Source organism: Tenrec ecaudatus, chromosome 5 (assembly GCF_050624435.1).
Source record: "Tenrec ecaudatus isolate mTenEca1 chromosome 5, mTenEca1.hap1, whole genome shotgun sequence".
NCBI classification, from domain to species: domain Eukaryota; kingdom Metazoa; phylum Chordata; class Mammalia; order Afrosoricida; family Tenrecidae; genus Tenrec; species Tenrec ecaudatus.
Genome location: NC_134534.1, coordinates 165,523,992 through 165,548,654, shown reverse-complemented (window position 1 = coordinate 165,548,654; position 24,663 = coordinate 165,523,992). Strand labels below are relative to the sequence as shown.

The 24,663-nt window shown below is 40.4% G+C and overlaps 1 protein-coding gene across 3 annotated transcripts in view; it reads left to right on the top strand.

The window, feature by feature from the left end:
• The window catches only part of ACTR3B (actin related protein 3B), a 106,101-nt gene extending 83,826 nt beyond the window's left edge, over positions 1-22,275 (top strand). For all 3 annotated transcript variants that reach the window (XM_075550188.1, XM_075550190.1, XM_075550189.1), the window contains exons 10-12: positions 16,841-16,966; positions 18,199-18,282; positions 21,397-22,275. In XM_075550188.1, the coding sequence (XP_075406303.1) occupies positions 16,841-16,966; positions 18,199-18,282; positions 21,397-21,492 (306 nt within the window). In that variant the 3' untranslated portion in view covers positions 21,493-22,275. The remainder of the gene's footprint in view (positions 1-16,840; positions 16,967-18,198; positions 18,283-21,396) is intronic.
• Positions 22,276-24,663: the final 2,388 nt, after the last annotated feature.

The following is a 24,663-nucleotide window of genomic DNA, read 5'->3' as shown; positions in this document are numbered from 1 at the left end:
ATTCAAGGAAGGTAATATAGAATAGTTAATAGGAGTGGCTAGCAGCTGTCATCTTGGCAAGAGAGAAGGAGGGATCTTGTGAGTGTTTTAATACTTCTTTCACTTTACTGGGTGACTTGGTTAAAGATACACAGACTGGCAGGCAGGTGGCACTGTGGATTTACCAAACTGTGTTAAGAACAAGACTATACAGCCTCTAGAACCAACAAGACAGCATTGCAGTCATGGGGATTTTTGTTATTTTTTAACGTTAGTGAACTTACCTCATGATGGGAAATAGATTTTATTTTAAATCTGTGCAACTTAAATTTCAAGAGGCTAGATTGTGTATAGTGTTGTCATGGTTTGTGCCATGATGTTCTTCACCAGCCGAAAGGCAAAATCTTTAAATTTGCAAAGATCACGAATCTATTTTCTTAGAATAAAGCTGTACTAGGGCACCAAATAAATTGTGTCTTTGGTTGATATCCTAGAGTATACGTCAAAAATATTTATTAATTTTAAAATATGTATTATATCATTCCATAGTTCAAGCATGTCCAGCAAAACTGTACATTTGCTCCACCATCAGTTTCCTAGCATTTTTTCTACATGGACCCTTTCACTTCCCCTCTACCCTGGTACCCCCTCCCCCGACATCCTTATTTTATTTCTGTCTCTATAGGTACATTAGTCCTGGATTTCATATATCGGAAAATGGAAAAACATATAACACAGCTTTAAGAGGGTGACCTCCAATGACAGGACACCTCTGAGGTTTACCCTAATAAGAACAAACAAAAACCAAATAAAAATACAGAAAAATTTTGAAACCAGATCAGGTCCAGCATGCATCATGTGGGGCAATATAATGACAAAGTTTTAACTGTGTAAGTCAGATTTATGCCGTGATTTTCTATAACCATCTCTCCGATACATTTCTGTGCCAACATAAGACACTGTTTTAATCACTGAGGGCTACTGAAAATCAATTCGACTTAATATAACTAGGCCTTGTTTAGATGGAGCAGAATGTGAGGAAAACTGCATTATAAAAACATGTCAGATGAGCAAATATTATTACTTCCATCTTTAAATACACATGTATAAAGTTTCAAAGGAAGAAAAGCTTCAGTGAGAAAAATAGGTATCACTCCTCTGTAATCCTCGCTGCTCCTCCTTTGGAGCCGTTCCTTGATGACGTTCCCCTTTCATTTTCCTGAACTACACATAGGTAGATAGACAAATCATGGTTTTGTGTTGTTTATGTTATATTAAATTGTGATCATTTCTTATGTAATTTAAATTCTTCAAAAGCATTATTTTAAAGAGTGGTCTCATGTTCCATTCTATGACTGTCTTCATAAGTTAGCTTTTTCCTGCCATATAAAACCTAACTGTCTTCATAAGTTAGGTTTTATATGTTCATTGAGTTTAGTTAGTTCAAGTTTTCTTCTTTTATTTGATTATTTTAGTTTTATTGTGATTTGAGTGACAGCTTCCAAAGCAAATTAGCTTTCCATTAAAAAGTTTATATACATTTTCTTTGGTGACATTAATTATACTTCCAACTGTAACAGCATTCTTGCCACTACTTGGTGTTTACTCTTTCCATTCATCATAATTTCCTATCCATTTCTGCCTTCTGAGATTTATTCCTGGGCAAATGCTACTTTGTATATCTTTTGGTTGATTACTGTGAGGAATGTGGAATCCCTTGGTGATGGTGTTCATACTACAGGTCTGCCTCTTATTTGGCTGAAAGTTCAGCCACGGGGGTGAGGCTAGTTCCAGGCGGTAAGAGTGTCATGGGCCACTCACAACTAGACCAGTATGTAACACGATAAACAGAGAACAGATTAAAGTGCTCAAAGATTTCATCTTAACACTGGCATAAAGTATGGAACCAGTAGAAAGGTCTGAGGGGCTGGTACCAATCTCAAGTATGTGGACAGTTGCCCCTCCCCTCAGAAGAATTTATATCAGAGGACAGCACTGAAGCTTCAGTTCAGGTAGAAAGACATGTCTAATCAGAGCAGACGGGAGCAAATGAAGTGGAAGGAAGAGAGAGTGGAGCAAATCCTGGCCCACAAGTCTTGAGAACAATATTCCTGCTCAGAGCAGCCAATCTACAGAGAAGACAATATGGCCGGCTTCACTATGAGACGCAACTTCCCTCACAGACCCAGAGCTCTACAGGGGACAACACTGGAGATACAGTGTGGGAATTGTGCCAAATCTGACCCTACCACACCGAGGCAAAACACTAAAGGGCGTGCAACAAAATAGCAAGGGGAACAGAGTAAGGAATTTCCGAGGGAGTACCAAAAATAGACTTTGGGGCTAGGGTGTGGCACCCCATCAGACTCAACCAGAAAACACTCCTACAGGCCAACAAACAGTCCTTGAACTATTTACAGGCTTTTCTTTTTTTGTTTTGTCATTGGTTGTGTTGTTGTTTTGTTTTCTTTTGTTGCTTTGTTTTGCTCTGTCTTGGTTTTGTGCATGTTATTATCTCCCCAGGTCTGTCTAAATAAGATAGGCTGGATACGCAATCTGGAGGAGAAAACACCTGGAGTGACAGTTCTGGGGGGACATGGGAGAGGGAGAGGTGGGTGGAAAGGAAGTGGTGTTAACAAACCCAGGGAGAAGGGAACAACAAGTGATCCAAATTCGGTGGTGAGGAGGGTATAGGAGGCCTGCGTAGGACTTCATAAGGGCAGAGTAACAGAGGAATTACTGAAACCCAAATGAAGGCTGAGCATGATAGTGGGACAAGAAGAAAGGAAATTGAGGAAAGAAGTAGGAAGCAAAGGGCATTTATCGAGGTCTAAATACAGGCATGTACATATGTAAATATATATATGAGGGTGTGGAAATAGATCTATGCATATCTTTTAGTATTAAGGTAGCAGATAGACATTGGGCTCCACTCAAGTACTCCCTCAATGCAAGAACACTTTGTTCTATTAAACTGGCATTCCATGATGCTCACCTTCCTGAAGGCAAATGTGGTGAAGAAAACTGATGGTGCCCAGCTATCAAAAGATATAGCATCCTGTGTCTTAATGATTTGAAGGTAAACAAGTGGTCATCTACCTCAGAAGCAACAAAGCCCACATGCAAGAAGCACACCACCCTGTGTGATCCTGAGGTGTCAAAGGGATCAGGTATCAGGCATCAAAGAACAAAAATCATATTGTGTGCTCACCTTCCTGACATGATTGCTGAAGACAAATCAGGTGCATAAGCATAATTGGTGAAGAAAGCTGATGGTGCCAGCTATCAAAAGATAAGAGCATCTGGGGTCTTAAAGGCTTGAAGGTAAACAAGCAGCTATCTAGCTCAGAAGCAACAAAGCCTACCTGGAAGAAACACACCACCCTGTGTGATCATGAGGTGTTGAAGGGATCAGGTATCAGGCATCAAAGAACAAAAAAATCAAATATTCTGAATGAGGGCGAGTGCAGATTGGAGACCCATCCGTAGGCAATTGATCATCCCTTTACAGAAGGGTCGCGGGGAGGAGATGAGCCAGTCAGCGTGTAGGGTAGCAACGATGAAACACAACTTTCCTCTAGTTCCTAAATGCTTCCTCCACCCCCACTATCATGATCCCATTTCTACCTTACAAATCTGGTAGACCAGAGGATGTATACTGGTACAGATAAGAATTGGAAACGCAGGGAATCTAGGACAGATGATCCCTTCAGGACCAGTGGTGAGAGTGGCGATACCAGGAGGGGGTGGGGGGTGGGGTGGTAGGAAGGAGGACCCGATTATAAAGATCTACATATAACCTCCTCCCTGGGGGATGGACAACAGAAAAGTGGGTGAAGGGAGATGTCGGTTAGTGTAAGATATGACAAAATAATAATTTATAAATTTTTAAAAAACATTTTATTAGGGACTCACAACTCTTATCACAATCCATACATATACATAAATCAATTGTATAAAACACATCTGTACATTCTTTGCCCTAATCATTTTTTTTTCTTTTCTTTTTTTACATTTTATTAGGGGCTCATACAACTCATATCACAATCCACATATATACATACATCAATTGTATAAAGCACATCTGTACATTCTTTGCCCTAATCACTCTCAAAGCATTTGCTCTCCACTTAAGCCCTCCGCATCAGGTCCTCTTTTTTTCCCCCTCCCTCCCCACTACCCCCTCCCTCATGAGCCCTTGATAATTCACAGATTGTTATTTTGTCATATCTTGCCCTATCCGGAGTCTCCCTTCCCCCCCTTCTCTGCCGTCCATCTCCCTGGGAGGAGGTCACATGTGGATCCTTGTAATCAGTTGCCCCTTTCCAACCCACTCACTCTCCACTCTCCTATTATCAAGGGTTCATGGCGAGGGAGGGGAAAATGAGCTGATACCAAGGGTTCAAGGAGAAAGCAAATATTCTGAGAAATGTACAAGTGTCCTTGACAGTGGATGTATGTATGGATTGTGATAAGAGTTATACGAGCCCTCAATAAAATGATTAAAAAAAAGATTTCATCTTACTTGGATCCACAATCAGTAGTCGTGGAAGCAGTAGTCAAGAGATCCAACAGTTCTTGGTATTGGATAGATGTGTTATATAAGACCCCTTTAAAGTGCTGAAAAGCAGGAATGTTTCTTTCAGGATCAAGATGCCTCAGACCCAAGCCATAGACTTTTCAATTGCTTCACAGATGTGAAAGTGGAACACTGAATAAGGAAGACCGAAGAAGAAACGATGCATGCGAATTTTGGTGCTGCTGGCAAAAAATATTGAAAGTACTGATGCTGCCAAAGAACAAACAAATCTGTCTTGACATGAGTAAAGCCACAATGTTCCTTAGAAGCAAGAACGGTGAGACTTGGTCTCCTGTACTTTGGGCGTGTTATCAAGAGAGACCACTTCCTGGAAAAAGGTATCATGTTTGATAAAGTAGTGGAGCAGCAAAACAGAGAAGGCCCTTCGGCAAGATGGATGGACACATTGACAGGCTCAAACTTAAGAACAGTCGTGAGGATGACACGGGACTAGGCAGTGCTTTGTTGTTTTGTACAAGGGTTGCCATGAGTCTGACCTAACTCGACAGCACCTAACAACAAGGGCCTTAGTCTTTGGAGTAGGAGGGTTTCTACTAGTATCCCTGAGACCAGTAAACTTGGTCTCTTTTAAAACTTAGCTTGAGTTTAGTGAGGAGGCGAGGGAAAGGGATCAGCTAGATAACAGCATAATTCATTTCTGCGAAGGGAAAATCAGTACACCGCAAGAAGGTGCTCAGCATACTATCACTAACGAAAAGGAGGCCAGACACGCAAAGATGTTAAAGACAGTAAAGGTGAATCCCTTCATATCCACAGTCTGCCAGTGGATTCGTAGGCAGATAGGCAAGATGAACAGGTGTGATGTTGTTTTAGTATATGACAGAAATATTCTAGTGGGATAACAGAATTGGTTGATTTTGACCTGAGTAAAGCAGCTGTTTTCCGGCTAGAAAGAAAGAAAAAAAGAAGAAAATTGTCTGACTAAAGAGATCATTGAATGCTTTAAAGTTTTTTTTTAGTTTATTTTTAATATCAATTATTGTAACAGCCCACAAGGACAGTGTTCTACATCCCTTCTTCTTGCACTACATCCTCGACTCGAATGAGGACACGCTCTCTTTTCCTGGCTGCACCCTGCCTTCCTGTCTCTGTGCTTGTTCCTCCTCGATCTCTTGGTGTTGAGTATGCAGGACTCAGTGCTTCATTCCCTCTTCTATGTCTACATCCATTTCCTATATGGTATCATCTGATTTGGGTAAATACTATTTTCTGGTCACTCTTTAAATCATATTTCTAGCTCAAACTCCAAGCTTGTGTAGTCACCAGGCTGCCTCCATCTCGACGTGCAGGTGCACAAACTGTCAACCGTCAAGTGTCCTTTCTCGAGCACGTGGCTTTCCTCTATGGACCTGTCGCGAACAACATCACCACCCTTCCAGTTAATTATTTAGACTAGAAATTTTAGGAATTTTCTTGTCGACTCATCTTTTCTCTAGTATTACACATCAACTCTGTCAGTAAATTATTTTTATTTTATTTTGTTCACTGACAATATACACAGCAAACATACCTCAATTAATTTGTTGATTCATGTACAGTGCACTGATGATAATTCCATTCGCCCGGTTGTGTAACCATCCCCGCGCTCCTCTCTGGGTTGCTTCTCTAGTAACACACAGTCACTGTTCTTTAGGCCCCGGGGAAGTCTTTGGAGGCGCTGTCGTCACTGTGACCCTCAGTCGATAGTTTCTAAAAGCTGTGATTTATTACTAGTTACATTAGACTTGTTTATCTTTGAGAAGTCTTGAGGACAGCTTTAGTACCCAAAGATTGGAAGTAATGAAATCCAGATCTAAGAAGGGAATCGTAGGAGAGCTTACATTGTGAGTGTCTGATTTGCAGAAGGTGATGGACGGCAGTGGAAGCCCCAAATGCATTTCTAGGGTTCCTGCATGGACTAAGCCCCTGGTGAATGCCCCTGATAAAGCTGAGAGAGATGAGTAACCATGAGAGCAGAGAGCCATGGAAAGTCCATTCTGGCAGACGTGGTGAGGTCAACATGTAAGACCTTATGGTTTGATTTCCCTTTGGACCCATCCTAGAGTTGTCTTCTTTTTGATTGAGGTTTTTCTGTTTTCATCTAGTTGTCGTTAGTCTTTTGTTATTGTTTGATTCCTTCCTGTCTATGTTTTGTGTGATTTTCTGCATCTGAAATCCCGGATAGGTAGTTCTGTAGAGACAGTAACTTGACTGATCTTTGCCTAGGGACAGGGCAGAGGAGGATAGGATAGGAGAAATGGGGAGCTAACCACAATGAATACAAGAAGAAAATATTCTGAAACTGATTGTGGTGATGTAAATATATAAAGATAGGTGCATTTATCTATGTATGTATATATTTGTAAGTAACAAGGATGCCGGTGGACGTTGGACCTCTACTCAAGTCTTAACCTGAGTACAAGAGCGGTTTGTTCTAATAATGTGGCACTGTATGACACTCACCTTCCCAACATGATTGCTGAAGACAAAATGGGTCCATAAGCAAACGTGAAGAAAGCTGATGTTGCCTGGCTACTAAATTATACAGCATTTGGGGTCTTAAAGGCTTGGGTTAAAGTTTTTAAGGTTGTCTCGGGTACAATTTCAGGGGTTCATTCAACCTTTGTGACTCCAGAAAGTCAGGAGTCCAAGAGAATTTGAAGTTCTGTTCTATATGTTCCCCATTTGATTAGCATTTGTCTATAGAATATTTGAAAACTCTCTTCTGTAGCCTGCCACCATTCACTGCTTCTGACCTCAGGGCAATGGAGGCAGTTTTTCATGAAGGTAATTAATCCTGCATTATATATCCTCCCCTTATCCGTGACTCTCTTCCTCTCTCATCTGTCATCAAATTCTGTTGTCTCCTTTCTTAAAAGATAGGGAAGCTGACCACTTTTATGAACAAGTCTGTTACTATTATGTTCCAAGCCACTACCCTTAGCTTTATGTTTTTATCACTATCGTTTTTTGCAAATAGTATTGAAATAGCTTCCTAACTACTCTCCATACTTCTGTCATCCTCTCACCACAGTAGCCAAAGTGATGCTGCTGAGATCTCAAGTCAGAGTGTGTCACTCCTCTGATTAAAAACCTGCCAGGGCCTTCCCAACCCACTCAGAGTTGGAGACAAAGTCCTGATGCTGGTCCACAGACCTTATGGAATCTGACTTCATTACTTCCTGGCTGCATGTCCTACTATGCCTGTGTGCCGTCATTTCTCTTCAACAATCCAACATCAGACCCACTGCCATCAAATCGACTGTGCTGTTTCTCAAACATACTAAGAATGCTCTGCCACAGGGCCTCTATAACCTACTGTTCCTGGTTCCAGCCATCTGTATGACACTTTTGTTTCAGTGCCCTATTCTAGAGAGGCCTTCTTGATCGCCCTGTGAACATTTGCACCTCTGCCCTGACTGCAAGGATCCCTGATGGTGCAGTGGTTAAGGCACTTAGTTGTAAACCAAAAGGCCAACAGTTTGAGCCCACCAGCTCCTCCCTGAGAGAAAGATGTGCCATTCGGTTTCTGTAAAAGTTAACCTTGGAAACCCTGCTTTGCCCTGTAGGGTCATTACGGGTTGGAATCGACCTGATAACATTGGGTTTTGTTTGTTTGAATCCCTACTGCTTTTGTTTCATGTCTCTCTTCCTTGCTTTTTTCCCTTTCATAGTGCATATAATCTTCTAATGTGCAGTATATTTTACTTTTCTGTCCGTCCACCCCCAGCAGTAGGTCTTGAAAGAGCAGCCATTTGGGCATATTAAGTTAAGGGTAATCAACAGTGTAGGTGAGCTCCTGGTGGTGTGGTGGACATTTGGTAAATACTTTTGGAGACATGGAAGTACAGAGTGCTCCGTGAGCTCAGAGGCAAGTGTCTTTGCTGTTTATACAGAAGTCAGGACGGTCTAGTCCTAGATCTGGAGAGAGAATGAGAAGGTTTGTCTGGAGGAGCAGATAGCACCAGGTGGAAGTACGTACACGATGGTTGGCCTGGTCAGGGAGGAGGTGGGAATGTAGATTGATCAGTGATTCAGAGGTCCAGCCTAAGGGTTGTGGGCAGCAGATGTGCAAACCAAGACTAGAATCTTAGTCAAATATCTTTATTGTGAAATAACCAACATTGAGTTCAAAATCTCATTATCAGAGGTGATGCTGACCTGTGCTTTACACAAAGTGAAATAAAGTAATGGTATGCATGATATTTTTCTATTCTTTGAAACAATGATATTTGATAAATAGAGCATTTACAAATGTTTTCTGTGCTGGGTTCCCTGTTGAGGGATTTGCCAGTAGACTTAATATGGTTGTAATCTTCATGAGTTTGTTTCTTCTCTGTAAATAAGGAATTTGGTCTTAGGCTCTTGTTACTGTTAGCTGTTTTGACTTGGCTCCACCTCCTGGTGACCCCGTGTGCAATAGTGTGACACACTGCTTGTCCCTGTACCGTATCCACTGTGCTGGAATGCTCAGGTTCCTTGTTGCAGCCAATGCATATTTTAAGTGCCTTCTAAGCTTTCAACAGTATATTAGAGAATGTTCTATTATGATCTATGGGGTATCGCTTGCTTTCTTTTCAGAAGGAGGTCTGCAGGCCTTTTCCCTTGTTTTGTCTCCGTTTTGAAGCTCCACTGAAACCTGTCCCCACGAGTGACCCCTCTAGTACTGGAGTTAGTGGTGGCACAGACTCCAGCATCACAGAAGTGTACAGCCCAACACAGGATGAAACAGCAGTAGGGCGTGTCCTAGGATGCTAATGTTTTATCATTCGTGTGAGAGCTTGTATAAAGAATTGTTTAGGAAAACATTTGCTTAACCCTTGCGTGGTAGAAATGTGGGATATTGCAAGGTTCAAAGTTTATAATTTTGAGATGTAGAATTATTAAAGTAAGTACTATTGATTTACTTTGAAATGAGATGCAAAGAATACATTTATTGTGATTTCACTTATTTCTCTCTTTTTCCCTCTCACTCGAGATGACACAGCATGAATAATAATAAACCATAAGAAGTAATAAACGATCAGAACAATTATCACTGGGGTTGAAAATATAATTTTAATGTTAGGCAACATTTTAATGCCCTGTACAAGACTAGATAGCAAACCAATCTTATTTTTATGTGAGCAAGCCAGTTAAAGTTGGATCAGGGATACTTAACTGACTTGGCAAAGTATGTCCTCTCTTTATGTCCTGCCCTTTCAATTTCTCCTGGGGCATCTCCCAGTGTTTAATCTTCTCATCAAGAATCCAGCTGAATAAATTTAGGAATGAAAGGCAGACTTTCAACCATGTCATTTTCTCCGAGAAAATTGGATTGTATGTTGGTAATAACAATACCTGTCATACTGAAAAATTGTTTGTAGTAGGCATGACTGAAGGGCTTATAGCTGACTCTGTTTTTGTTAGGCATATAAATTTCTTGTATTTTCAAGTATTGGAAATAGGATGCTGACAATACCAGGGCTGAGAGGACTGCGAAGCAAGGCACTAAGTCTCTCTCTTTGTCTAAATTAACTTTCCCTTTCAGGTGTTCACAGGAAGGAGAGAAAGGTGCATTTTGGTCGTTGAGTGTTGGGAACATTTCTACTTGGTGTCAGTTGTTAACCCATTTAACAATTGACCTCCTGTTGCCATATATAATGTGATTAGTGATAGTAAGCATGTGTTCATTCCCCTTCCTCCAAAGGGACTTTAAAAACAATAGAGCTTCCAGTAAGTCTCAAAACAGTGGATTTTATATCTACAAGTAATTTTATTTTGTGAATATTCAGAATGATACATCATTTTACCCTGATTGGTTCCCAAGGGCAAAATTGAATTTCACCAATTTAAAGTTTATTTTTATGGTATACTAATAAGACAGTGTGTTTAGTTGAAGGGAAAAGGTGCTTTCATATGTGTGTCCCGGCCAGAGCGCCTTCATGGGGATGAGGGTCCCTCCTGGCGGAGTTACTCGGCATGGAACTAAATGAGGTGTATGCCAAGAGCCTTCCGTTCAACTGGCTGTGGTACCTGCTTAGCGTTTTTGTAATATCTGTCATATGAAAACATTATTTCCTTTAATTTCCTCAAAAATCTGTGAGCTGTGTCGCAATATCTTACAGATTAGGAATTTGCTACTTGCTTGAGGTCTCTCAAATTTAATGCACATTTGAGGTGAAGTTGGTATCATATTTGGACATGAACCTATGTCTCTTGTGGAATGGAGATTAGAATGTCCAGGGCTTTGAAAGCAGCAGTATCAGGAAACTTAGGATCTCGGGTCAGTGTTTGTTACTCTTCCTGAAAGCATCCTTCTTGCTCTTATGTATTCCCACCATGCGTGGTAAAGTGGAGTGGCAAAGGAAGCATGGCCCGCAGGAGACGGATGGACACAGGCTGCCACGACAGGCTCAGGCGTAGGCACGATTGTGTGGATGGCGCAGGACCTTCTGTTTTGCATGGGGCCGCTATGTATCAGAACCTACTCAATGACTCAATGGTACCTAACGAATAACAGTTAACCAAGGGATATCCTAGAACCTGGCTTTCTACAGTCTGTATTATGAGACAATAAAAACTTCTTCCCTCTAAAAATGCCCCACCCTGAGTTATAATTTTGGTTAGTGCCCCCTTTCCTGGAGAAGCTCTAAACGTGGCAGTGGAGAGTTTAGAAGGGAGTTCAAGTGGAGCAGTAGCACAGGGAGAGACTCCTGTTCAGACAGGTCCTTCAAGTGTAGTGAATCAGAAGTGCAGGGAATGGACGTTGCATTTTTCATTAGGAAGTCCCTGACTGGGCGTATTGCTTTACCTTTATGTGGTTCTTCCTATGGGAAAAGACAGTTTTAAGACATGCCCGCACAGTAGATGAGAGTGAACATGTAGGGCTTAATACTGAGGGTTAAGAAAAGGCCAATAATTATACACTGTATCTCACTGTAATGAAAATGAGAATATTTTAGGAACACTAATTGGAAGCAGTATCTCAGCAAGGCTAAAGGATGCCATTTTGGCTGGATGTGCAGGAGATCTATTTAGCTCTGTAGTGGTACCCGGGCCCTGAACTGCTCCTCTGTCATATCTGTGTGGACAGTGGATATGTAGACACATCTACTGATAACATAGTGCTTGTAAGTCCAAGCAGGAGGAAAAAAGATTTATGGACCTGCTGACACTCTTAATATCTTAACCTTTTGTTCCCTGTGTTTCTTCTAATGTGTGCTTGTGAGGAATATTTACAACTGAGGTGCAGGAAGTTAGGTATACTTGGTTATGGTCAGTTAACATGGGCCTGAACGTCTTGGCTCCTTATGTCGTACATTATGAACTGCATATGCCTACGGCCATGGTTCCCTTTTGGAGGGCATTTTATACTATGCTGATGGACAGGTGTCAGGTGTCATTGACCTGACCTTGGTGGGTGATGTGAGCTGAGCCGCACCCTTTGTTTCCTTGGGCATCTTGAAGATCCCACTCAGAAGAGAGTGTGAACCCGGCCATGCCCTTTGTTTCTGTGCGGTTGTCTCTAAGACCCCACATTAGTAGAGAGTATAAGCCAAGCCACACCCTTTGTTTCCATAAGGCCATCTTTGCCTTTACCTTGACTTAAAACACCATCTTTCATGGGGTATAAACGCTGGTGCTAGCACACATCACTTCACGTGGAAAGCCAGACCTCTATCTCCTGTCCGAGCTTTGGTAGAAGCAAGCATACCTGCTGTGACTTTGCACGTGACTTCAGATTTTGGACTGAATAGTCCCCACCACAGTGTGAGACCTTCCCTCCAAGTTTCGTTGAGTTTCTGTGGACATGGCAGCGATTCACAGAAGGCAATGACATGAGGAAATAAAAATACTCAAAGGAGTAGTGGGGGGAAGTGGAGCTGAATAGCATCTTGGAGGAGTTTGTCATTTGGGACATCTTTGGGACTATTCTGATATAAATTCTTTCAAAAGAAATTATTATCACATATATATTCAGGAAGCAAAAGGAAGTAGGGTGAGCCCTTTCTGGATAAGTTGAAATATATGGTTTTTCTCTTTAAATTCTAAAGCATCTGTGGACTTCACTGTTTTGTTTGGATTTCTGGACTCAGGAAATGTTTGGGACTAAGGCGAGAGCTGGCTCTTACTTTTAGGAAGGCCTGGGTACATATTCCCTGTTTTTTTCCTGTCATCCACAGCATAACATCCATAGGGTTAGTCTTTAAAATAGATTTTATTTTTTAAAATAGATTTTTACTATATGACTCTAGCCTCACTCCCTGTAGTAGTTTGAATATTGTCCCTCAAAAATTCATGTTCATCTTGAACCTCAGCATATTTGGAAATAGAATTTCTGCAGATGTAATTAGTTAAGGATATTGAGACAGAATTATTCTAGATTTACAATCAGCCCACATTAAGAGGAGAGGCCACACAGAGACACAGTGTTCTGTGAAGATGGAGGCAGAGAATGGAGTGACAATTCAAGTGGAATTTAAGTAGAGACCTTGAAAGAAGACAAGATCAATAATGGCTTTTCGTGGGTCCTTGCCCTTTTCTCTCTTCTCGTGGTTCATTTTCACGTGTCTTTATCTTGCTTCCAAGTGGCATGGGGACAGGTATTTCAGGAGTTAAAACAAGAGAACAGTGATCAGTTTATGCTCAATGCTCACTGCCTTCCCTAAGGATAGCAGTGGACAGGAAAGGATTTCCTTCATATTGTACAATCTCTTACCCTAGTCACTCGGGATAGAGAAGTTTATTTTCTTCCTAGTGGTTCATTGTGACCCCTGCTCACATATAAGTAGGGTGAGGAATTTGTCACTGAGACTTGTCAGCTTTCCAGGGGTAGTTACATTTATGTAACTACTCACCCAAGTCAGGGATGCCATTCAAGGCAACTTGAAATCAAGTCTGAAAGCTCCTTGATGAAATCCTTTTATATGAGAGAAAGTAACAAAAGTGTTGCCAGTGGAGTTCCAGTTCATACACGCTCAGGCTTATTCCAGACAACATACAGGGAAGCATGCCCTGGGTAAGTGGCTTGCACTGTCTCTGTGCTCAGCTCTTTGTGTTGGCCGGTGCCATTGAGTGAGTTCTGACTCAGACCCAGTGCACAACAGGAGGAAACGGTTTCCAGTCTTCTGCCCTCTCACATTTATTCTTACGTCTGAGCCCATGGCCGCAGCCATTGTGCCAACACATCTTGTTCAGAACCTTCCCCCTTCCGCTGCTCCTCTTCTTTAGAATGTCTTTAAGAAAAAAAACAACTAACCAAAACAGTGACTTCTAAGTGCTATCTGCTGGTCCAATTAAATTGTAGGCAAAGAGATCAATTCATAAATTTTTTTTGGACTCTAAAAGGGTAATCTTGATAGGTTTTCTCAAAGGACATAGGACAATCCAAGGGCTTGTTATGAAGAAATTTGGGGGAGAAAGGGGAATTGATCACAATGATCTACATATAACCCCCACCCTGGGGGATAGACAACAGAAAAGTGGGTGAAGGAGATATCAGACAGTATAAGACAAGAAAAATTAATACTTAAAAATTATCAAGGGTTCATGAGGGGGGAGGGGAAGGGAGGGGAAAAATGAGCTTATACCAAGGGCTCAAGTAGAAAGAAAATGTTTTGAGAATGATGATGGCAACAAATGTACAAATGTGCTTGACATGGATGGATGGATGGATGGATTGTGGTAAGAGTTGTACAAGCCCCTAATAAAATGATTTATAAAAAGAAAGAAAATGATGGTGGCAACATATATACAAAATTGATTTATGGATTGTTAGAATATAAGAACCCCCAATAAAGTGATTTAAAAAAAGAGAATCAGAACTGCCTTGGTGAGATAAAAGTGGCAGGAAAGTTGTGCCAAGGAGTAATTTCCCACCACCACAATGCACCTGCTTCTTTAGGGGTGGCCAGGGCTGTCCTGGGAGAATTTTGTTGGGAAACCTTACCTCATCTATCCTACAGTTTTGATCTTGTTCCTTCAGAGTTCATTTTGTTCCCCATACTTTAAAGAACATGTAAGAGGAACACAATTTGAATCCCCTGAGGGTGCCAAAACTGATGCTTTGATGTCTAAATGGAAAAACATAGACTTCTTCGAGAAAAGGCCAGCGCTAGAAATGCCACCTTCAGTAAGCACACCAATCTGTGTGACCCACGGACTGTGAATGACAAAATCCAGATCCCAAGGAGAGAATATATCAGATCATACATTATGAACAGCCAGTTTTCAGAAGGCTGTGGATAATAGTGGGGGTCAAATTCCTGTGCAGGACCCACATCTGGATTACATCGCCAGTGAGTCCCTCTGCCCACAGGCCAGGGATGTGACTTGCTTTGCTATCATACAGAGTACAGTGGGTTTTCGTTGTTGTTTGCTTATTTGTTGCGTTGTTCTGTCCTTTGTTTTCTATCTGTGAAATCCAGGATGGGTAGAGGTGTGGAGAGCTTCCTGAGTGGCATGGCACTCAGCAGAGGGGAGCTGGTGACAGTGGGGCTAAGAGGGACGTGAATGTCCTGAGGTTGATTGTGGAGATGTTTGTGCAGCTCTTATTGATATGATTGAACTATTTAAATATGTGGCATGTGAAATATATTCCAATAAAACTATTCAGAAATTGTCATAATAGAAACTATAATGTAAAAAGCAAACAAAAATCACACCACTTTCAGAACTGTATAGACGTAGATGGAGGCTGTGTTGAGAAATAATAGCTTTGCATATTGATACTTTTGTTTAATAAAAGTTTCTGTGGTTTTATAACAATCACTTTTTTACACTTACTCTCCTATTTGTTTTTCTTATGTACTCTTTCTCTAATGATACCTTCTCTAAGAAAGTTTAATCATTGTTTTAGATATTTAGTGCTATGGCAGCAATATGTCACAAGTGAATGCCTTTGGCATACAGAAATTTTCCTCTGAGTTTATGACGAAGTGAGAAGCCCAGACTCGTGGCACCAGCACCAGGGGAAGGCTGTCTCTCACTGTCAGCTCTGGGCAGAGACTTGATAAGCTCGTAGCATTTGTAGGCTCTGGCAAACAGAATTTTTTTTCTCAGTGCCTTCTGCTCTGTTAAACAGTTTTAGTCTTGGAAACCCAGGGGCAGTTCTACCCTGTCCTGTAGGGTCACTGTGAGTCGACATCAACTTGATGACAGTGAGTCTGGTTTGGTTTTAAAGCCAACTCTACACACGTTGCAAGGGGACATGCAATTCAATCCATGATAATCATGGTATATTTAATTTCACTTTCATATCCTACATAGTATCCTAAAGCTTGAAAGAATAAATTTTTCATATCTCATGCAAATCTGATAGGACACTGAAGGTGGCCTCCCCCTTCCTCCTCTTCCACACACAAGCTTCTGATATGCCACTTCTATGACTATTGGCCTGATGGAAGGACCCCAAGCAGGAAGTAGGTTTCATGTGAAAAAAAAACCAAAAACTTCTCCAGGTAATTCAGAATGTTGCCTATAGTAAGGTACCCTAGGGTACCTTAAAGAGCAGCATGTTATTCTCCCATAATGCTGAAATCTGGAAGATTGTAGTCAAGGTGTTGGCAGGGCTATGTTTCCACTGAAAGACTTTTTCTCTTGTACCTTCTGGTAGCCTAGACATTCCTTGGTTCTAATTACTGTCCCCATCTCCTTGTGATTATTTTCTTTATATATTTGTGTTTCTATGTCCAAAATCTTCTCTTCTTACCAGGAAACCAGTCTTAGTGGATTAGGGCACACCCTACTGAAATGCGACCTCAACCTAACTTACTAGCGTGGTGAATTCTTGGAGGACACTCTGCAGTCGGTATGTTCCTTTCTTCCCAGGATCATCCTGCTGCAAAGGTTCCACAGGAATTGGAAGGTGGGGTAAACATCTTCTAAGACCCACTGCCAATTTGAGTTTAGATGAAAGATAGAATAACTGAGAAAGTCAGTTTGTCGGATACAATTGGATTTGGTTGTACAATCTGTGTGAAGGTTGCCATGGTAGGAGGGAACACAAAAGAGAATTGTCAGAAGTCTTCACTGGCTTTAATTGAAGAGAAGTTCTGAGAGGAAGAACTTGTGAGAATTTTTGGCACAGAAAAAATTTGATGTAAATGTTTTGGATAGCATTTGGTATGTTTTTGTATAGAATAAAGTGTGATAGTCACAGGAATTAATTGAACATATGAATGGGTTTCAAGATGCTTGCAGGGAAAATGGAATTAAGGGATTTTGTTGTAGAGAAGTTTACAGGGAAATGTGATTAGAAGATTTCATCAACAGAAAACCCTCTTTTTTTGTGTTTTTCAGAATGTCGTTCTTTCAGGAGGTTCAACAATGTTCAGGGATTTTGGACGTCGACTACAGAGAGACTTAAAAAGAGTGGTGGATGCCAGATTAAAACTTAGTGAAGAGCTTAGCGGTGGTAGAATAAAGGTAGGGATCTGGCTAGACCAGAGCATGTACACTGGTACAGATAACAGCTGGAAACACAGGGAATCCAGGACAGATAAACCCCTCAGGACCAATAATGAGAATAACCATACCAGGAGGATAAGGGACAGGTGGGGGGAGAAAGGAAGACCCGATCACAATGATCTACATAGAACCCCCTCCCTAGGGGACAGACAACAGAAAAATGGGTGAAGGGAGACATCAGTCAGTATAAGGCATGAAAAAGTAATCATAATTTATAAATTATCAAGGGTTCATGAAGGAGGGAGGGTAAGGAAGGCGGGGGGAAAATGAGCTGATACAAGGGTTCAAGTAGAAAAAAATGTTTTGAAAATGATGATGGGCAACAAACGTACAAATGTGCTTGACCCAATGGATGGATGGATGGATTGTGATAAGAGCTGTATGAGCCCCCAATAAAATGATATTTTAAAAAAAAAGAATGATGGTAGGGTACCTGAAAGGGGATCTCCTCATGAAGGGAACTTCTGCTCTGGAGTCACACAGCACTCTCTGTATCACCTTGTCGGAGGGACGAGTCTGGAGCAGGAAATAGAAACGTGAACTGTGTTCTTAGCCATACTGAAATTATATTCAGGGTTTTGTTGCCTGCATCCACTCCAAGCATGTAGTTAAGACTAATATAGCTAGTGATGCAGCAACAACAATTTTATGCTCTCACTGACCCACATTTGCCAGCAATTTTCTTTTGTATTATAAGAGCTCAGCCATGTAGTGTAATGACCAGTGTCCTGCGAGATGGGATTGATTTACAGTGAAGAACTTTAATGTCCTTTAGAAATGTCCCTATTAAACTAAAATGACTAATATTAGCAAGGAGTTAGAGTGTCTTTCTCTAAGATATAATTGTTAACAAGCTGGTGATTTTACTCAGGTATCTAAATAGTGTTGGCATTCAGTAAGTAGGATAGGTGGGAGAAAATACATACAGTATTAGGCAAGTAGCCTTTCCTTGAGCCGACTGCGTGGTCCCCTGAACCTGTGGTCAAGGACCAAGAGGGAGGTATTGCAACAGCAGAGGCTGAGAAGCATTGCTTTAAGAGACAGCTGTGTCACTCAGTAGTCAAAAAGATTATTTTGTCATTAAGATGTTTCTTGCACTTGGAAGAAAATCACGTTCATGCCAGTTGAAAGATTAGAACAGGAATTTGTTATTTCTGCTTGAACTAAACACAAGTGATTTTATTTTCCAGCCTAAACCTGTGGCAGTTCAGGTGATAACACATCATATGCAGCGCTATGCCGTGTGGTTTGGAGGCTCAATGCTTGCTTCAACTGTAAGTCTTTTGTATGTTCTCTATTTTCACCTCTGTGGCGTTTCCTATTGAGTTTCAGTGACTATCACCTTAGGAAGATTAAATAGTGTGTACATGCGAAACTCCTCCATATTTAATTCTGTAAAATATAAAAAAGATTTTAACAATATTTTAAGTTGCAAAAAAGAGATTTAAATTGCATAACTAATTCACAGTTGTTCTTGCTGCTGAGTGGTTACAGATAGAGTGGCTAAGTGAAATCCAAAAATAATGTAGACAATCTTAGATTGCTTATTAATTCCAGTGCCTATTCTTAGTTTTTCTTATTTTTCCCTTCACATTTGTCAGTAGCTAACATGTTGTTCCAAGTCTGTAGTTGGCCCTAAATAAATCGTGAATGACGTTTTACAAAGAAGAAAGCAGTGTACTCTCAGTGGCATCCTGTTCAGTGATGCAGAGAGAGAGTTCCTGTAACACTTTGGAGCGTGGATGAACCTGGGAGATACCATGTTGGGTGAAATTAGTCAATTCCACATTAAAAACTAACAAATATTACATGTTCTCACTTTTATGAAATGACATGAACAAGGAAACATACAGACACTAATGTTTATTAGTGATTACTAGCAGTAGGCTTGGGAAAGGAATTTACTCTCTGGATAGTAAGCACTTGTTATTTTTGGTGATAGGAAAAGCAACACCAAATGCAGGTAAAGTACACACAGATGGACCAAATTAAGTGAAATTATTAAAAAATATACACCAAAAAGAACCTGTTGATAATGACACGGCATATATAAGTTTGAAAGAACAGCAAAAATGACCAAAATATATTTGTGTATATATATGAGGGTAAGTAAAAAATTTTGCTATGAAATCATAGAAACTTCTTGAAAACCATTAAAATGTGAAGCTATTGTTTCTGAACATAGCCTCCCTCTAGGTCTGTACACTTCTGCAGGCATTACTTTTAACTCTCCACCACTTGTCCAAAGAATTATTTGTTCCTCAGTTTATACTATGTTGAAATGGTAGTTTTGTCTGGCATCCTCAAGGGGCTCCTTTAAAAACACATTTTGTATTGGGGGAACAAAAAGAAGTCTGCAGGGCGAGACGAAGGCTTTAGAGTGGATGAGGTCTGTTTTCCCAATTAAATTCTCACAGGACAGCCCTTCTTCCCTTCAAGAATGAGCTGATTCACTACTGTTTTGGAAAGCAGTTCCTTAGTTGAGTTTTCCTTGTTTTTTTTTTTTTCTCACTGATGGACATCTCAATTTTCTTAAAAATTTCTTCATCCTCAGCCCCATGATCATCTTGTGTCCTTTAGGAAAAGCTATCAAGATTACTCCTTTGGAATCTGCAAGAATGTCATGGAGGTCACACCTGACCTGCTCCAGCTATAGGACTGGGAAAGGGAACCTAGCTCTACATCTGCCTAACGGCAGTTTCTGTGAGGCCTCCAGCCTCCAACCTTCTTTACCTTATTCTGCCATCAACTATTTCTCCTTCATCATTGTTGTTTCCTGCTGGGTTTAATAATCCATTGCATATGGCCACACAGAACTCAATCATACTCATGATGATGGATCCTGTTAAGGAAGTAAACAGGTTACAATTCAGGATCAGAAATGTTAGGGAGACAATTCTTTTGTCTGTAGTGCTTTTTTCTCAGCCATACTAACAGGCACATCTTGTTCTGATTCCCAGCTTTTCAGCTACATAATTCCTTGACTTCTGCCTTTCTCAGGCAAGTGTTAACAAACTCCTGTAGTGTTGATAAATGCCCAAAGGCACCCCATTCTTCAAGACAGTCTTCTACCTACAGGTACTCGAGACTGTTTCGAGGGTCTGCTCTGTCCCATGCTCTCAGTGCTGCTGCCTCTGTTGCCTTGTCTCTGCACAGGGATCTCAGGATCCCAAGGACACACTGCTTATGGCTCTTCATTCTTGGTCATTCTGCAATGTCCATTTCTGGTTCTGAGATTGCTCACTTTATACTGAGTAGAATGCAGAACTGACCATTGGAGTCCCATATACCTTGTTTTCATGTTCCCACCCAGTCATCTGGATAGAGGAGCCATACCAACTGATTCATCCGTACCACAGAATTTCACAAAACAGCTGCCATAGCCTTCAGATCTGACTTCTGGCTTGAATTTAACTGGCCCAGCAGATCCTCGTCCAAAGTACCTGTTTTGATGGGCCCTTTTGTGAAGGCACCCAAATGAGGCCAAGAGGAACACGAGAACTGAGAACTGGTCTGCAGCCATCCAGTGGCTGCAGAGAAATGTTTCAAGAGGTTTTGTTTAGAACACACTGGTATGTGAATTGGAACCCCTGTAGATATAATCTTTGACTTACCCTCATGGATCATAAAGTTATGTTTGACATTCCAATTTAATGAGTAGTATCTGGAGTTTTAAAAGCTTGTGAGTGGACATTTAAGATACTTGTATGGAACAAAAGAGAAAGAAGAACCAAAGATTCAAAGGGAAAAAAAAGTCTCCAATGTAAGTAGGCTACACAAACCATGGCCTCGTCTGAGACCAGAAGAGCTGGATGGTGACCATTTTAGTCAGGCCCATCATAGATGGACCCTTATAGAATGGAATAAAAATATACATCAGAAACTCAAATTCCTAATTAAAAAGTAACAACAACAAAACAGACCTAGAAGACTGGTTGAGAATGGCCCTGGAACCCAAAATAATGACTATCACATATATGTATTATGCTCCCTGTATGAGAACAAATAGCCAATAATTACTTTAATGCAAAAATGATTAAGGAGGCAGGGAAAGTAGATTATTGAAAACAACAATGATGGCAGAAATAATGAAGATGTTCATATTTTATGGAGCATACAAGTGATGCCACTGACTAACTTGCACAGAAATTATCAAATGGATACTGCGGTGTCAGTAAGTCTTCACTGACAACACAACTACATATCCTTTGAAAAAGAAATAAAGGAAATTCTGTTTGTCCACTCAATTGAAGAAGTCAAATTCTACCTCAAGTCTGAAGAAAGAAAAAGTAGGTTTTCAATAAGCTTAGTTTCTTTTAATAGTTTGTTTAATTTTATTTTCTTTCTATAATGTTTACACATTTCTTCTAATTTCTCTTTTTTCTTAGCCGGAGTTCTTTCAAGTGTGCCACACCAAGAGAGACTACGAGGAGTGTGGCCCCAGCATTTGCCGTCATAATCCTGTCTTTGGAGTCATGTCCTAGTGCTCACCTGCAGACAGTCCTCTGAGTGGCATGGTAGTGCTGAAAGTGACCTTCAGAACCAGACGACCTTCATCCTGCACATAACTGGCACTTGGTGTCATGTCCAAGGGGCATGTTGTACTTCACCTGCATGAGTTCCCCAGGCCATCTCTGCAATCCATTTCTGTAGCAACTGCTCATGTGTATTTATTTCTCTCCCTTCTTATTCTCCAATTTTATCTCCTCCTTTCTATCAGAACTGCTAGCTGATAAATATCCTTCTGAAGGAATTCAGGTATCACTTTAAAAATTGTTAAGAAGAGAAACACTAGAAAACAGTAAAAGATCTTCTCTAGAAAATAAATATGGGGTGTAAGCCCTTTTATTCTATTTTTGTAAATAAAATGTTATAAACTTGAAATACAAACTGATATTTATATTTCCTATCATTTTGTATTTTATGATCTTTGGTACAATTGGCTGGTTATAAGCACGAGTAGATATTGATGTCATGGAGTATTGTAACATGAAGTTCTAAACTGTGCGGCTTGTTTTCATGCTTATAGGCAAAAAAAACCTTATTTTGCCATGTTTGCTAGAAAATGATTATATTGTATTTGGAGTCACATGAAGTGTAAACACTAAACAGTATTGTGTAAGAATTATTACAGATAACTTTTTTGTTTGTTTTCTTGTTTGAACTTTCTGGAATTGTTTACAGAAGATACTGGTTTGTTGTTGGTGAGTGGTGGATAAGATACTACCTGGAACCATTGTAATAAAAACTTGGAATCTTTACAAACATTTCTCACTATAGTGTGATGGTCTTTGGGTTTTGTCCCTTTACCCATACTTATTTCAAAAAAAAGTTTCAGAGCTTTCCTCCACATCCCCATCAGTGGAGAAGTTGATGATTAATGCCATGTCTGTGGAAGAGCATTTCCTAAAACGATGCAGATTGTCGTGGGAACTTCATCTCTGAAAGTGGCTCAGGTGACTATCTGTTTGTAGAGACTTTGGGGGAGGGGGAGGCTTGAGGTTGGTTTAATAAGGCTTTGAATGTTGCTTCTCAGGAATCCAGAATTCACGATTGTAAACTTTCAATGATTTTTAAATTTCTGACATTTGCTGAAAAATCATTTGTTTAAATTAATGAATTTAAGTTTATTATGTTTTTCAGGTGGTATTTACAAGTTGACAAAATATTGCAATAGAATCATAGAAACCTGTATTAAACAAAAATATCAAAATTTGCATTATTGCAGCTTGATACATCTTCCATCTAGGTTGATACAGTAGACCCCTGGACCTTGACGGTAATCCATTCTAAAAGGTGTGTTGAGATGCGATGCAGTTGAGTTCCGAATCAATTTTTTCCATAAGAAATAACTGAAAACGGATTAATTTGTTCTCGACCACCAAGTTTTTACCCTAACCTTGCCTTTTTATACAAAACATTACATAGAAATTTCAAAGTAAATAAATTCAGAGTTAAATAACAGAATTTAAATAAACACAACAATAAAAAAGTTTTTAACAAATACAGTATGGACCATACCGTGAGATTGATGAGGATCTGGAGCTGCAGACACAGATGTGGAGAGGAGGTGTGGAGAGAGAGAGAGTCACTGGAAGGGGAAGCCCCTTCCCTAAAATCAACTGGCAGCTGCTTTTCAGGAGTTTCCCCCCTTCTTTGCCTTTTATCACAAGAACCTGGCTTTCTCTAAAAAATAAAAATAAAAAAAAAATCTGGCTAATGTGGTCTGCTGTTGGTGTTTCTTAACTGTTTTCTAAAAGGGTTTACTCAATTATCATCAATATCGATAACACGGTTAACCGGTTCCTTATCATGATGAGTCTTTTAAAAACACTCTTTCTCACAACCCATGTTTTATATTTAAAAACAATAAAAGCCTCACAAAACTTAAGAAAATTATAGTAAAATGCATGGAACACAGCTGCAAAAGGTTTAAACAAAACATACTAACAATGCCAACTAAAGCCGAGTGACCAAAACACGAATTGCTTTTTATAAAAATCATCTGGGTTGGGTCAGATTCTAATGGTTTGTTTGAGCTCCGATGCAAAATTTTTCTGATATTTTGCATTGAGATCTGATTGCGTTGAGGACCGGGATTCACTGTGGTTCTCAGCACTGTGGGTTCATTTTTTGAGGAATTCTGCGATCTTCGATTTCCACCAGGTCAGTTTTGGCATCCTCGAGGATGCACTCATTTTAAATATTTGAGTTTTGTGATAAAAAAGAAATATTTATTTATTTATCATTTTATTGGGGGCTCATATAGCTCTTAAACATTCCATACATCCATTGTGTCAAGCATATTTGTACATATGTTGCCATCATTTACAAAACATGCTCTTTCTACTTGAACCCTTGGTATCAGCTCCTCTTCCCCCCCCTCTACCTTTGTGAACCCTTGATAATTCATACATTATTTTCATAGTTTACACTGTCTGCTGTCTCCCTTCACCCACATTCTTGTTCGTTTCCCTGGAGGGGATGTACATTGATCATTGTGATCGGTTCCCCCTCTCTTCCCTTTACCTTCATGATATCACTCATTATTGGTCCTGATGGGTTTATCTGTTTGGATTTTCTGTGTTGAGAGCTCTTATCTGTACCTGTTACGGTCTAGCCGGATTTGTAAGGTAGAGCTGGGGTCATGATAGTGTGTGTGGGAATGGGGGTTGGTGGGGGTGGAAGCAGTAAGAACTAGAGGAATGTTGTGTGTTTTTTTAATCCTGGCTGGCTCATCTCTTCCTTGTGACCATTCTGTGAGGGGATGTACAATTAACTACAGGTGGGCTTTGGGTCGTTTCTCCAACCGCCATCATTTGCATGGAAAAGGTTGGTTGTTTTGGGTCTTCTGATGCCTAATACCTGATCCCATTGACAGTTTGTGATCACACAGGTTGGTGTGCTTCTTCCGTGTGGGCTTTGTTGCTTCCCTGCTAGATGGCCGCTTGACTTTAAGCCATTAACATCCCAGATGCAATATCATTTAGTAGTAGGGCACCATCAGCTTTCTTCACTACATTAGCTTTTGCACCTATTTTGTCTTTAGTGATCATGTAAGGAAGGTGAGCATCACAGAATGCCAGGTTATTAGGAGAAAGTATTCTTGTGTCGAGGGAGTAATTGAGTAGAGGCCCAATATTTGTTAATACTTA